Source organism: Pristiophorus japonicus, chromosome 18, assembly GCF_044704955.1.
Source record: "Pristiophorus japonicus isolate sPriJap1 chromosome 18, sPriJap1.hap1, whole genome shotgun sequence".
NCBI lineage: Eukaryota > Metazoa > Chordata > Chondrichthyes > Pristiophoridae > Pristiophorus > Pristiophorus japonicus.
Genome location: NC_091994.1, coordinates 34,799,995 through 34,815,667, shown reverse-complemented (window position 1 = coordinate 34,815,667; position 15,673 = coordinate 34,799,995). Strand labels below are relative to the sequence as shown.

General features: G+C 47.9%; 1 protein-coding gene across 1 annotated transcript in view; it reads right to left on the bottom strand.

Annotated features, from left to right (window-relative positions):
• Nucleotides 1-15,673, bottom strand: part of fbn2b (fibrillin 2b) — a 563,973-nt gene that overhangs the window by 453,573 nt on the left and 94,727 nt on the right. Inside the window, exon 9 of the mRNA XM_070859858.1 lies at nt 5,134-5,259. Coding sequence (XP_070715959.1) covers nt 5,134-5,259 — 126 coding nt within the window. The remainder of the gene's footprint in view (nt 1-5,133; nt 5,260-15,673) is intronic.

Below are 15,673 nucleotides of genomic sequence, written 5' to 3'. Positions count from 1 at the left end.
TGAACCCACTGACACCTGGACAAGAGAGGGCTTACTGACCTCTCTATGTACTCAGGAGGAACACAAGTTGGAAGCCCAAGGAGACACAGAACATGAAGGTTCATTGGTGGCAGTAAAGCAAGAACTTGTATTTATATAGCGCCTTTCACGATCTCGGGATGTTCCAAAGTAATTTGAAGTTTCGTCACTGTGGTAATGCAGGTAAATATAGCAAGGTCCCACAAACAGAAATGAGATAAAAGACCAGACAATTTGCTTTAGTGATGTTGGTTGAGGGATAAATATTGGTTAGGATACGAGGAAATTTACCCTGTGCTTCTTGGAATAGTGCCATGATATCTTTTACGTCCACCGGAGAGAGCAGACGGGGCCTCGGTTTAATGTCTCATCCAAAAGACAGCAACTCACGATAGTGCAGCACTCCCTCAGTACTGCTAGTGAGTGTCAGCTTAGATTTTGTGCACAAGTCTCTGGAGTGGGGCTTAAACCACAACCTTCTGATTCAGAGGCAAGAGTGCTACCCACTGAGCCAAGGGTGACACATGAATATTGTAGAAAAAGTCTAATATATCTGAGAAGGCCTGGGTTACCCAATCTGTTGAGAATGAATGGTTACCAGCTGGCTTCAGTCATGGCCTTTTGACAGATGCAAATTCACACACAACAGAAGAGCAAACGAGGCAGCGACTATCAGTCCAGTTTCTAGCCTGGAAGAGGTGGTGATTATTTGGTTATCACGGCTTGTTACAAATATCGCTGGCTGAAATGTCCTTCAGTTAGATTTACTGAGTTAGGAAGCTGGTCACAGCAAGAATGAGTTTGGCAGATGTTAAAGTTCTATCTGATGGGACATGTTCCACTCACTGCCTGGGCTCTCACACGGAGAGTAGTAGCAGCTGGTGGTGGACCGTGATCTAGATAGGAATTAGCACCATCAGCAGAGGAGGGGGAGGAAACTTCCCACTCGACCCCAGATAACCCTTCAGACCAAAGCCCTAATAGATAAGGTGGCACAAGCTAGACAAGCTTACAGAGATCTGCTCTGGTGGTGTGGTTTAAGCTGGAGCTAGAGCTGGATGATTTTATCATTGACAATGGACAGAGCTGGGTCATGTTATCATTGACCAGGGACAGAGCTGGGTGATGTTATCATTGACAATGGACAGAGCTGGGTCATGTTATCATTGACCAGGGACAGAGCTGGGTGATGTCATCATTGACCAGGGACAGAGCTGGGTGATGTCATCATTGACCAGGGACAGAGCTGGGTGATGTCATCATTGACCAGGGACAGAGCTGGGTCATGTTATCATTGACCAGGGACAGAGCTGGGTCATGTTATCATTGACCAGGGACAGAGCTGGGTCATGTTATCATTGACCAGGGACAGAGCTGGGTCATGTTATCATTGACCAGGGACAGAGCTGGGTCATGTTATCATTGATCAGGGACAGAGCTGGGTGATGTTATAATTGACCATGGACAGAGCTGGGTCATGTTATCATTGACCAGGGACAGAGCTGGGTGATGTTATCATTGACCAGGGACAGAGCTGGGTCATGTTGTCATTGACCAGGGACAGAGCTGGGTCATGTTATCATTGATCAGGGACAGAGCTGGGTGATGTTATAATTGACCATGGACAGAGCTGGGTCATGTTATCATTGACCAGGGACAGAGCTGGGTCATGTTATCATTGACCAGGGACAGAGCTGGGTCATGTTGTCATTGACCAGGGACAGAGCTGGGTCATGTTATCATTGATCAGGGACAGAGCTGGGTGATGTTATAATTGACCATGGACAGAGCTGGGTCATGTTATCATTGACCAGGGACAGAGCTGGGTGATGTTATCATTGACCAGGGACAGAGCTGGGTCATGTTGTCATTGACCAGGGACAGAGCTGGGTCATGTTGTCATTGACCAGGGACAGAGCTGGGTCATGTTATCATTGACCAGGGACAGAGCTAGGTCATGTTATCATTGACCAGGGACAGGGCTGGGTGATTTTATCATTGACCGTGGGCAGAGCTGGGTCATGTTATCATTGATCAGGGACAGAGCTGGGTCATGTTGTCATTGACCAGGGACAGAGCTGGGTCATGTTGTCATTGACCAGGGACAGAGCTGGGTCATGTTATCATTGACCAGGGACAGAGCTGGGTCATGTTGTCATTGACCAGGGACAGAGCTAGGTCATGTTATCATTGACCATGGACAGGGCTGGGTGATTTTATCATTGACCGTGGGCAGAGCTGGGTCATGTTATCATTGACCAAGGACAGAGCTGGGTGATGTTATCAGTATCAACCTGTCTACACTGAGGGCAGTAATAATTCAGTATCACCGTGTTAACACTGAGGGCACTGAGGTACAATGGCCCTGATGCTGACTCTTGTTGGGGTCCATTTCCCAGCCACTCTCTGGTACTTCACCAAGTACCCATTCATTCTATGTGACCCTGGACATGGAGTGTTGGCAGAATATTCAAACTCAGGGGTATCACAGCCGAGCGTGATTCTGTCCACACCAAATACCAAGACACACTTCCCAGCTGTGATATTTCAGGTTTCCAGCATCTGCAGTTTTTTGCCATTTTTGAAAAATATTTTATTGGTTTCAGACATCTGGCAACAAGTCACTTTTAAAGCCCCCGAAGCATTTCAAAAAAATTATTTGTTCCGATTCATGAACTCTGTGGTATTGCACATTTAACCTGACACAAGTTTCTCCGAGATTTCAGAGAATATTCTGGACTGATGGGATTACAGACACACACACACGGTTTGTTTATGGGAACTGCACGTAGTATTGATGTGTGTAATTCATGTTAGCCTGGCTGTAATGAGAGTCCAGACACCCACTTGTGTTTGGGTGTTGAACAAAGAATGAAGTTCAAAGTGAAACTTTACAGGGCATTCAGACTCTGAAACAAACTGCGTTTGATGTTGTACAGCAAACAGTCACGGCTAGGCTGCTCAGGACACTCTCTGCTACATCTGGGCAAATTCTCGCTTTGTCTTTTGAAGGATCTGACATGCAAATTCCTGAACCTGCACCAACATGTAGGGATCAACTTCAAAAAAATCAGCTGGGGTTCCCCCTCCTCATCTTTGTCTAGGGACTTCCCCCTCTACAACACAGATATCTGTGGTTATCAGTTGAGGACAGGATCAGAGTTTGTTGTGACTCCTAACGTATGTCAACAGTCACTTTCCATGCTTCCAGGTCAAGACTAGATACTGAAGCTATGTACTGGGTGGCAGCCAGTGTCAGGAGCGATGAGAGTCAGTCTCTTGAGATCTGTACCCCAGCAAGAGATTGTGCCCAGGGAACTGTACTCCAGTAAGAGCCAATGTCCAGGGAACTGTACCCCAGCAAGAGGCAATGTCCAGGGAACTGTACCCCAGCAAGAGCCAATGTCCAGGGAACTTTACCCCAGCAAGAAGCAATGTCCAGGGAACTGTACCCCAGCAAGAGCCAATGTCCAAGGAACTGTACCCCAGTAAGAGGCAATGCCCAGGGTACTGTATCCCAGCAAGAGGCAATGTCCAGAGAATGGTACCCCAGCAACAACAACTTGCATTTATACAGCACGTTCAACATAGTAAAACTTCCCAAGGTGCTTCACAGGAGCATTATCAAACAGAATTTGACACCTAGCCACATGACGAGCTATTAGGACAGCTGACTAAAAACCTGCTCAAAGAGGTATGTTTTAAGGAGCGTCTTAAAGAAGGGAAATGAAGTAGAGATGTGGAGGGGTTTAGGGAGGGAATTCCAGAGCTTAGGGCCTCGGCAGCTGAAGGCATGCCCGCCAATGGTGGAGCGATTAAAATCAAGGATGTACAAGAGGCCAGAATTGAAGGAGTGCAGATACCTCGGAGGGTTGTGGGACTGGAGGAGGTTGCAGACATACCAAGGGCGTGAGGCCATGGAGGGATTTGAAACCAAGAATGATCATTTTTAAATCAAGGTGTTGCTTAACAGGGAGCCAATGTAGGCCAGCAAGAGGCAGTGTCCAGGGAATTGTACCCCAGCGAGAGGCAGTGTCCAGGGAATTGTACCCCAGCAAGAGGCAGTGTCCAGGGAATTGTATCCCAGTGAGAGATGGCATCTTCAGGAAAGGGGAGGAAAAAGTACATGTGTAATAATATCTAATGTTGAAAAATCAAAAAATCACTCCAACAGGATTTCCTTGCACCTGGAATCCACAGGCTTTTAAAACCTAACCACTACTTCCTGATTAACCTTGTCTCCTCCCCCATTCTTGGTGTGGTGCTGTACTGGGGGATGGGGGCCTTCACTAATGATTAAAGGTGGCAGGGTCAGTAGGATAATCTGCTCTGTGCATAAACTGTGTGTTTGATTTGGAGTTTTACTCTTGTAAAGTGTAACAAAGAGTGCTTGCGTGTGGTGGAAAGAGAATGAGCTGCTGGAGTCCCCAACCGCTCATATCACGGGTCCTTCTTCAAGGCCAAAAGGTTTGTGGAAGCCAGGCTCAGCTCCAAGCTCCCATTCCAATACTGGGAGAAATATTTGGAACAGAAACGTTCCGGCTTTATCCAAACTCAAACCTGCAAAGCTTTTGATTTTTGGCTCACTTTGAAATAATGATGTTGGAATGTTTCAATCCTTTCACTGGCCCAGTGTGCTTCCGGAGCAGCGTTAGCAGTTACAGGCTGAATCACCAGGTTTAGTTAGTCCCTCCACACCAAGAGAAACTAGAGCTTCAGCTGTCACAACATTGATCCGGAGCCTTCAAACAATGCTGAAATCTGAGGCCCGGGAGTTAAAAATGGCTATTACATAAATTGGGATTTATTTTTGATAAGCTACTGTTTAAGCAGGTATGGCGAGTGTACAAATAGCTCGAACATTGGGGACAATGATTGCTTCCTTATAGTGATGTATTCCCAATAGCGATTGGCTCCCTCTAATGATTGGCTTCCTACAGCGATTGGCCCCTACAGCGATTGGCTGCCTATAGTGACTGGTCCCTAAAATGAGTGGCTCCCTACAGCGATTGGTCTCCTACAGGGATTGGTCTCCTACAGGGATTGGTCTACTACGATGATGAGCTCCATACAATAACAATGCTCCTTTTCAATTGAAAGATCTGTCAGACTCACCAATACACCTGGAGCCATCCAGGCTTGTGACAAAGCCACGTGGACATGTGCAGACGTAGCTGCCGACCGTATTTGAGCATTCACCTCCGTCACAGACTCCAGAAATGGTGTTGCATTCATCAATATCTGGAAAGAGAAAAATAGAAACATCAAAATATGGACAAAGAGCTGGAAACTCACTGACTGAAGGCCGAGGGTACTGAACGTTAATTTAAGGATTTTGAACCCTACAGAGCCACGTCAAAACATGTCACTGTGACAAACTGCTTGGTGTTTCGTTGAAGGAATTTCATAAAAATATAGAAATTCTGAGTGCTGTTGCACTGCAAGTCAGTGGACTGAATGTTCAAACCTGTCATTCCACAGAACCAGAATCTCATCTGTGACATCAGCGAAGTGACAAAGTGACGTGACCAATCCCCCCGGGGACAGGGTGACCAGAGTTTGTGTGCCTCCTAGTGGCCTTCCATAGTATAACATTGGCAGAAGTCTCCGAGTAGCTAACTGGCTGGTTGGGCGGCGGGGGGGGGGGATGTTCGAAGGAAGGGAAACGGAGAACAATCTACACAACGTCAGAAAGCAACATGTGCTTGCACAGGATACTGCACTTAATATTTGCAATCTGCCAGTTCAGCATCAGATCATCAACAAATGTTCAATTAAACATCTTTACTCCAGAGCAACACGAATTTAGATCAGCAGACATACTCAGTCTCATTCGCACATACTCACATTTACACACATGTCTACCCTTACACTCACCCTAATCCCCTTACTCTCACCCTCAAACTCACACGCATTATACTCTCAACCTCAATCTCTCAGCCACACACTCACTCTGTCATGTATTCAACCAGCATTGTAACCCATGTATAATCTGACCTAAGTTGTACAGTGTGAGAACAATGACCACTAGGTGGTGAACTTGTGGGAGACACTCCTAACCTGGACCTTCGGGTAGAAAGGGGGAAGCTCGCCCACCTTCATCACTTGAGTGCTAAGGAATAAAGGACAGGTCACAGACTGACCTTCTCTCAAGCATGGGCCTCGTGTGCATTTATACTGTATAGTAAGGACGTATCAATGGCGACGAGAAACTGGGATTTAAACCACGTGAGCATGGCCACTAGCAGAACAGACGAGAGGTACTGTGTTAAGGAATGGTTGGGACAGAGATTCAACATTGTTAAAGCAGCACACAGTTCTCCAGGCAGACAAGGGCAATCGGGCATGCCCCAACATGTAGTCAAACCCAGAGGGGGAGTTCGACAGAGACAATGGCAAGCTGAACGGCGGTTCACACCATTGCAAGGGACAATGCGGCCAGTAATGGGGCCATCAACATCTGTTAATGGCGCACTCAAGGACAATAACAGGGGCAGTCAGGGACGATCGACTGGCAAGGAACCTTTTGTTTCCAACAGCAGCTCATGTTGGAGGCGTGGAGGCACACACTCAGCCGGTGTTTGCAGAGATGAGCAAAATACCTGCAGAAATTGCAGAAATGAATGCTGGGGGAAATCGCTGGAAGCTGAAGTTCAGCGAGTTCATGTGGAGCACGTATACAGTTCATACACAAGGTCGCCACCGATAATGATGAAAGTGCTCCTCAATGGCATCCCAGTATCAATGGAGCTAGACACGGGGGCCAGCCAGTCCTTGATGAGTATCAAACAGTTCGAAAAGTTGTGGGCGTCCAAGGCCAGGAGGCCAAAATTATCGCCGATTCACGCACAGCTACGGACATACACAAAGGAGATCATTCCGGTGCTAGGCAGCGCCACGGTAGTCGTGACCCACAAAGATTCGGAGAACAGGTTGCCACTCTGGGTTGTCCCGAGGGATGGTCCCATACTACTGGGGAGGAGTTGGCTTGCTGTCATGAACTGGAAATGGGGCGATGTCAATGCAATTTCCTCTGTGGAGAGAGTATCATGCTCACAGATCCTGGACATATTTGACTCATTATTTCAACACGGCATTGGCACTTTCATGGGGGCCAAGGTAGTGATTCACATAAACTCAGACACCAGGCCAGTACACCACAAGGCCAGAGCGGTGCCGTACGTGATGCGGGAAAAAATAGAAGGCGAATTGGACCGCCTGCTGAGGGAAGGCATCATCTCGCCAGTCGAATTCAGTGACTGGGCGAGCCCGATTGTGCCGGTGCTCAAGGCGGATGGGTCGGTGAGGATATGTGGTGATTACAAGACCATCATCAATCAGGTGTCACTCCAAGACCAGTACCCGCTACCGAGAACGGAGGACCTCTTTGCGACGCTATCCGGTGGCAAACTTTTTTCAAAATTGGACCTGACCTCAGCTTACATGACCCAGGAGCTGGCGAGTGAGTCGAAGAAGCTAACTACCATCACGACACACAAGGGGTTGTTTCAGTATAACAGATGTCCGTTCGGGATTCGCTCGGCCGCCGCGATCTTCCAACGAAATATGGAAAGCCTCCTCAAGTCGATTCCAGGGACGGTGGTTTTTCAGGACGACGTCCTCATCACGGGTTACGATACGGAAGAACACCTCCACAACCTGGAGGAGGTGCTACGCAGACTGGACCGGGTAGGGCTGCGACTGAAAAAGGCGAAGTGCATCTTCCTAGCTCCAGAGGTAGAATTCCTGGGGATGAGGGTAGCAGCAGACGGGATCAGACCTACTGCTTCCAAAACAGAAGCGATCCAGAGAGCACCCAGACCCCGTAACACGATGGAGCTGCGTTCGTTCCTGGGGCTCCTGAACTATTTTGGTAACTTTCTTCCCAAATTGAGCACGCTGCTAGAGCCGCTACACGTGCTCCTACACAAAGGTCGCAAATGGGTCTGGGGGGACAGCCAGGAAAGGGCTTTTAATAGAGCACGCAATTTGTTATGTTCCAACAATCTGTTAACGCTATATGACCCATGTAAGAAACTTGTGTTAACGTGCGATGCGTCGTCCTATGGTGTCGGGTGTGTGTTGCAGCATGTCAATGCCAAGGGTCAGTTACAGCCAGTAGCTTATGCCTCCAGGAGTCTGTCCCAGGCAGAAAGGGGCTACGGGATGGTAGAAAAGGAGGTGCTTGCATATGTATATGCGGTAAAGAAAATGCACCAGTACCTGTTTGGCAGGAAATTTGAGCTGGAGACAGATCACAAACCCCTAACGTCCCTTCTGGCCGACAACAAGGCCATAAATGCAAACGCATCGACCCGCATACAGAGGTGGGCACTCACGTTAGCCGCCTATGACTACACAATTCGGCACAGACCGGGCACCGAAAACTGCGCCGATGCACTCAGCAGGCTTCCACTAGCCACCACGGAGGGGACTACCGAGCATGTTGCTGAGATGGTCATGGCTGTTGAAGCTTTCGGAAATGAAGGCTCACCTGTGACAGCCCGTCAGATTAAAGTCTGGACAAATAGAGACCCGCTATTGTCTCTAGTCAAGAAATGTGTCCTGAATGGGGACTGGGCAGCCACGTACAGGGCATGCCCTGAGGAATTTAAACCATTTCACAGGCGCAGGGATGAACTCTCGATTCAGGCCGATTGCCTACTGTGGGGAAACCGAGTAGTCATGCCCCAGATGGGCAGAGAGGTGTTCATCAGAGAACTCCACAATGAGCACCTGGGCATTATGATGAAGGCAATTGCCAGGTCACACATAGAAACATAGAAACATAGAAAATAGGTGCAGGAGTAGGCCATTCGGCCCTTCTAGCCTGCACCGCCATTCAATGAGTTCATGGCTAAACATTCAACTTCAGTACCCCATTCCTGCTTTCTCGCCATACCCCTTGATCCCCCTAGCAGTAAGGACCTCATCTAACACGTTTGGTGGCCAGGGATAGACGCAGATCTGGAACTTTGTGTTCGCAGGTGCAACACGTGTGCCCAGCTGGGCAATGCGCCCAGGGAAGCCCCCCTTAGCCCCTGGTCCTGGCCCGCCAAGCCTTGGTCACGCATCCATGTGGACTACGCAGGTCCTTTCATGGGAAAAATGTTTTTGGCTGTAGTAGACGCCTACTCCAAATGGATCGAGTGTGAAATTTTAAATTCAAGCACATCCTCTGCCACGGTAGAAAGTCTATGGGCAATGTTCGCCGCCCACGGTCTACCGGACGTCTTGGTCAGTGACAATGGCCCATGCTTTACAAGCATTGAATTCCAGGATTTCATGGCAGGCAATGGAATTAACCATGTCAGAACGGCACCGTTCAAGCCAGCCTCAAACGGCCAGGCAGAACGAGCAGTGCAGATAATCAAACAGGGGCTGCTCAGAATCCAAGGGGGTTCCCTACAAAGGCGCTTATCACGCCTCTTGTTGGCCTACAGAACCCGACCACACTCGCTCACAGGGGTTCCACCCGCAAGAGCTGCTAATGAAAAGGACGCTCAAAACCCGGTTATCCCTTATACACCCCACCATGAAAGAAATTGACGAGTGCAGGCGCCAGTCACAATATGACTACCATGACAGGAATGCGAGGGCGTGATGTATTGATGTAAATGACCCTGTTTTTGTCCTCAACTACGCTGCAGGGCCCAAATGGCTTGCAGGCACTGTGGTTGCCAAAGAGGGAAATAGGATTCTGGTAGTTAAACTTTCCAATGGACAAATCTGCTGCAAACATGTGGATCAAACAAAAAGGAGGTTCAGCAACCCCCTGAAGAACCACAGGTGACCGAACACTGGAATCAAAGGGAGGAGAGCCCAGTCACTGTGGGCAGTCCGGATAGACCTGAGGCACTGCAAACAGCAGACACTCAGGCCAGCGCCCAACAACCGGAGCCTCAACTCAGGCGCTCTACAAGGGAGCGTAAACCACCAGAGAGACTCAACCTGTGATCCCAATAAGACTTTGGCGGGGGGGGGGGGGGGAGGTGATGTCATGTATTCAACCAGCATTGTAACCCATGTATAATCTGACCTAAGTTGTACACTGTGAGAACAATGACCACGAGGTGGTGAACTTGTGGGAGACACTCCTAACCTGGACCTTCGGGTAGAAAAGGGGAAGCTCTGCCCACCATCATCACTTGAGTGCTAAGGAATAAAGGACAGGTCACAGACTGACCTTCTCTCAAGCATGGGCCTCGTGTGCATTTATACTGTATAGTAAGGACGTATCACACTCTCTCACTCACCTTACCCTCACCCACTTCATATAACATAGAATAAAACAATATAATACAATATGATGATACCCATTCACCCAGTAAGGAATGTTCAAGATAACACGGCGATATTGTAATGTTGAGGGGATGACAGCTCTGAGTCGAACTTAATGTGAATGATGCTGATTAACGGTTTAAAAGTGGGGTCACAGTACATTCAGTATACATCTGAGTTGATGTAATCAACAGGGCATGACTGTGTAAATGAAAGCCGCACTCATAGAACCGCAGATAGACTTCTCTTCAAAGACAGTCTGAAACAAGAGAACACTATCTGAAGTCCTCAGGAGTCCAGCTGAGTGATGTTGAGCATTTGTGCATTTATATAAAAACAGATCAGCTCAGTGAATGTGCACAACGGAAGTGTTGTGTAAACACAAACTCTGAGAAAGTCCAGTATTTATCAGGTGGTGACAGATTTACCGGAAACTCCGAGGCCTCATTGTAGGAAATCAGGCCTGACGGCGTACTTACACTGGGGCCTACAGAACTAATTCGGGTTGCCAGCTCTGGTTGGAGGTATTCATGGAGGTTTGATCACATGATATCTGACCACATGATGTCGGATCACATGACGTCGCCAAATATTATTGAATTTACTTTATAGAGGTTGGCTCCCTGGAGTTGAGTATCTTTGATTGTGGTTTCACGCCAGCAGCTGTTGTGGAAGATGTCTGGGAATCGGGACCCACTCATGAGCAGGTGAAGAGGGGAAATCGAGGATGAGGAAGAGGGGATACGAAATGTGGGGGAGGAATTCACAGGGGGGAGGGGATACCAGAGGTGGGAGTAACTTAGATTGCACCCGTTATGTCTCTTATGCACTTACGAATGACTCCACGAGGCAATGTGTTGTACTCAAACTGTAGTGACCTTGGTCTTTTATTCGTAACTCCAGAGTGAGGCACAAGCATGGTGGGCAGCCTTTTATACTGGGCCCTGCACACCTATGCAGGTGACACTAAGGTCTTCCACCGCAGGTGGACAGCCTTTGCTACAGGGGCAGGAAATCCCGGTCTCCACCAGTTGCACCCTCTAGTGGTGCCAGCATAGTATATACACAGTGTAAACCTCATTGATAATACATCAGGTAACAAGTCTCCATCTTATGCAACTATACAGTGACTACACAGAGAGTATATCTATAGTCTGCATATATAACATCACTCTCCCCCAAGTCCTTTGTGCTGATTTCCTTTGCATTATGTGCTCTGGCTTAGCTCTCCCCAGACTTAAGTGCCAATAGCCCTTGCACCTTGGTTGTGCTTTGGCTTGGCTCTCTCACTGTTAACCCCAAGTCCTTTTGCCACAACGTTGGGTAGTGGTTACCAGTTTGGATAGTTCGATGATGAAGTGGAGGTTCCAGTGGGTTCTGGGTGTGATCCATGTGTGTGTCCATGTCTACGTACATCCATTTCCCCCCCACAGCGAGATCAGGCAGCTGGCCCGTTACATTAACATACAGGATAAGACACAGTGAAGTACAAAAAAAGGTTACAGTCTGTATCGTGACACCTTGGTTCAGTGACTTACATTCGTTACGTTTTGCGGTCGTGCGCCAGGATTGGGTAGATTGCATTCATGGTCAGTATTGAGGTAACAGTACAGTTATGCGAGGACACAGGTTCCAGAGCAACCGGACGGGGTCCTAGTCGTCTGATAGCGGCGCTGCGCCCCCTGCTAGCGGGGTGGGCTTGGTTCGCTCACCTAGCCAGGACTCAGGACCTTTGCCGTTGGCGAGTGCCGAGAGCCGAGAGCCACAGATGTGTGTGGCCTCCCTGTCCTCCTTTGAGGGCTGCAGAATCTTCTGTCTGCTCTCTAACGGTGTTGGGAACTTGGCTGTTCCAGGTCCCGTTTGGGGAACTCGTTGGTTCCGACCTTTCACTCCCAGACATGGCCGAGGTAGCGACTGGGTCTGGGGGCTGCACCGTCTCCACCCGGATGGTGGGCAACGGCGGCCAACTGCATGTATTGGCGCCTTTTTCGTTTGCAGGTCTGTGGCGAATAGTGTCATCGGGTGCCTGACGCGTGGGATAGACCTGGGGCAGGGTGTCAGGATCACTGCCTTCACCATCCTGAGGTCGCTGGCCTATAACTTGTGGGGACACCTAGGGCAGAGCATCAGGATCAGCACCTTTACCCTCCCGAATTCGCTCGCTTGCTACTTTTGGGGACACTGTATTCCCGACATCTCGCAACAACATTTTGTTCACAATCTTAATCGGTTCATCACATTGATTGCCATGCATACTATGTCTCTTTAAGTTCAGTTGATTGCAGGTCTCCTTTAAGAGAACCCTGCTGGCTTTACCCCAATCAAATCCTTTGTTTGACACCACGCATTGGTCCCTCAGTGTTGCACCTCGTGATATGGCTGTGGCCATTTTTTTTAGAACATAAGAACATAAGAATTAGGAACAGGAGTAGGCCATCTAGCCCCTCGAGTCTGCTCCGCCATTCAACAAGATCATGGCTGATCTGGCCGTGGACTCAGCTCCACTTACTCGCCCGCTCCCCATAACCCTTAATTCCCTTATTGGTTAAAAATCTATCTATCTGTGACTTGAATACATTCAATGAGCTAGCCTCAACTGCTTCCCTGGGCAGAGAATTCCACAGATTCACAACCCTCTGGGAGAAGAATTTCCTTCTCAACTTGGTTTTAAATTGGCTCCCCCATATTTTGAGGCTGTGCCCCCTAGTTCTAGTCTCCCCGACCAGTGGAAACAACCTCTCTGCCTCTATCTTGTCTATCCCTTTCATTATTTTAAATGTTTCTATAAGATCACCCCTCATCCTTCTGAACTCCAACGAGTAAAGACCCAGTCTACTCAATCTATCATCATAAGGTAACCCCCTCATCTCCGGAATCAGCCCAGTGAATCGTCTCTGTGCCCCCTCCAAAGCTAGTATATCCTTCCTTAAGTAAGGTGACCAAAACTGCATGCAGTACTCCAGGTGCGGCCTCACCAATACCCTGTACAGTTGCAGCAGGACCTCGCTGCTTTTGTACTCCATCCCTCTCGCAATGAAGACCAACATTCCATTCGCCTTCCTGATTACCTGCTGCACCTGCAAACTAACTTTTTGGGATTCATGCACAAGGACCCCCAGGTCCCTCTGCACCACAGCATGTTGTAATTTCTCCCCATTCAAATAATATTCCCTTTTACTGTTTTTTTTCCCAAGGTGGATGACCTCACACTTTCCGACATTGTATTCCATCTGCCAAACCTTAGCCCATTCGCTTAACCTATCTAAATCTCTTTGCAGCCTCTCTGTGTCCTCTATACAACCCGCTTTCCCACTAATCTTTGTGTCATATGCAAATTTTGTTACACTACACTCTGTCCCCTCTTCCAGGTCATCTGTGTATATTGTGGTCCCAGCACCGATCCCTGTGGCACACCACTAACCACCGATTTCCAACCCGAAAAGGACCCATTTATCCCGACTCTCTGCTTTCTGTTAGCCAACCAATTCTCTATCCATGCTAATACATTTCCTCTGATTCCGCCTACTTTATCTTCTGCAGTAACCTTTTGTGTGGCACCTTATCGAATGCCTTTTGGAAATCTAAATACACCACATCCATCGGTACACCTCTATCCACCATGCTCGTTATATCCTCAATGAATTCCAGTAAATTAGTTAAACATGATTTCCCCTTCATGAATCCATGTTTGTCTGCTTGATTGCACTATTCCTATCTAGATGTCCTGCTATTTCTTCCTTAATGATAGTTTCAAGCATTTTCCCCACTACAGATGTTAAACTAACCGGCCTATAGTTACCTGCCTTTTATCTGCCCCCTTTTTCTAAACAGAGGCATTACATTAGCTGCTTTCCAATCCACTGGTACCTCCCCAGAGTCCAGAGAATTTTGGTAGATTATAACGAATGCATCTGCTATAATTTCCGCCATCTCTTTTAATACCCTGGGATGCATTTCATCAGGACCAGGGGACTTGTCTACCTTGAGTTCCATTAGCCTGTCCAGCACTACCCCCCTAGTGATAGTGATTGTCTCAAGGTCCTCCCTTCCCACATTCCTGTGACCAGCAATTTTTGGCATGGTTTTTGTGTCTTCCACTGTGAAGACCGAAGCAAAATAATTGTTTCAGATCTCAACCATTTCCACATTTCCCATTATTAAATCCCCCTTCTCATCTTCTAAGGGACCAACATTTATTTTAGTCACTCTTTTCCGTTTTATATATCTGTAAAAGCTTTTACTATCTGTTTTTATGTTTTGCGCAAGTTTACCTTCGTAATCTATCTTTCCTTTCTTTATTGCTTTCTTAGTCATTCTTTGCTGTTGTTTAAAATTTTCCCAATCTTCTAGTTTCCCACTAACCTTGGCCACCTTATACGCATTGGTTTTTAATTTGATACTCTCCTTTATTTCCTTGGTTATCCACGGCTGGTTATCCCTTCTCTTACCGCCCTTCTTTTTCACTGGAATATATTTTTGTTGAGCGCTATGAAAGAGCTCCTTAAAAGTCCTCCACTTTTCCTCAATTATGCCACCGTTTAGTCTGTGTTTCCAGTCTACTTTAGCCAACTCTGCCCTCATCCCACTGTAGTCCCCTTTGTTCAAGCATGCTGTACCTCGCTGCAGCAGGGACGTCATCTTGCCTCTGTCCTCGAGGTCGACTGCCTTGATCCTTCTCTCCCGTGATTAGAAACATAGAAACATAGAAAATAGGTGCAGGAGTGGGCCATTCGGCCCTTCTAGCCTGCACCGCCATTCAATGAGTTCATGGCTGAACATTCAACTTCAGTACCCCATTCCTGCTTTCTCGCCATACCCCTTGATCCCCCTAGTAGTAAGGACCTCATCTAACTCCTTTTTGAATATATTTAGTGAATTGGCCTCAACAACTTTCTGTGGTAGAGAATTCCACAGGTTCACCACTCTCTGGGTGAAGAAGTTCCTCCGCATCTCGGTCCTAAATGGCTTACCCCTTATCCTTAGACTGTGACCTCTGGTTCTGGACTTCCCCAACATTGGGAACATTCTTCCTGCATCTAACCTGTCTAACCCCGTCAGGATTTTATATGTTTCTATGAGGTCCCCTCTCATTCTTCTGAACTCCAGTGAATACAAGCCCAGTTGATCCAGTCTTTCTTGATAGGTCAGTCCCGCCATCCCGGGAATCAGTCTGGTGAACCTTCGCTGCACTCCCTCAATAGCAAGAATGTCCTTCCTCAGGTTAGGAGACCAAAACTGTACACAATACTCCAGGTGTGGCCTCACCAATGCCCTGTACAACTGTAGCAACACCTCCCTGCCCCTGTACTCAAATCCCCTTGCTATGAAGGCCAACATGCCATTTGCTTTCTTAACTGCCTGCTGCACCTGCATG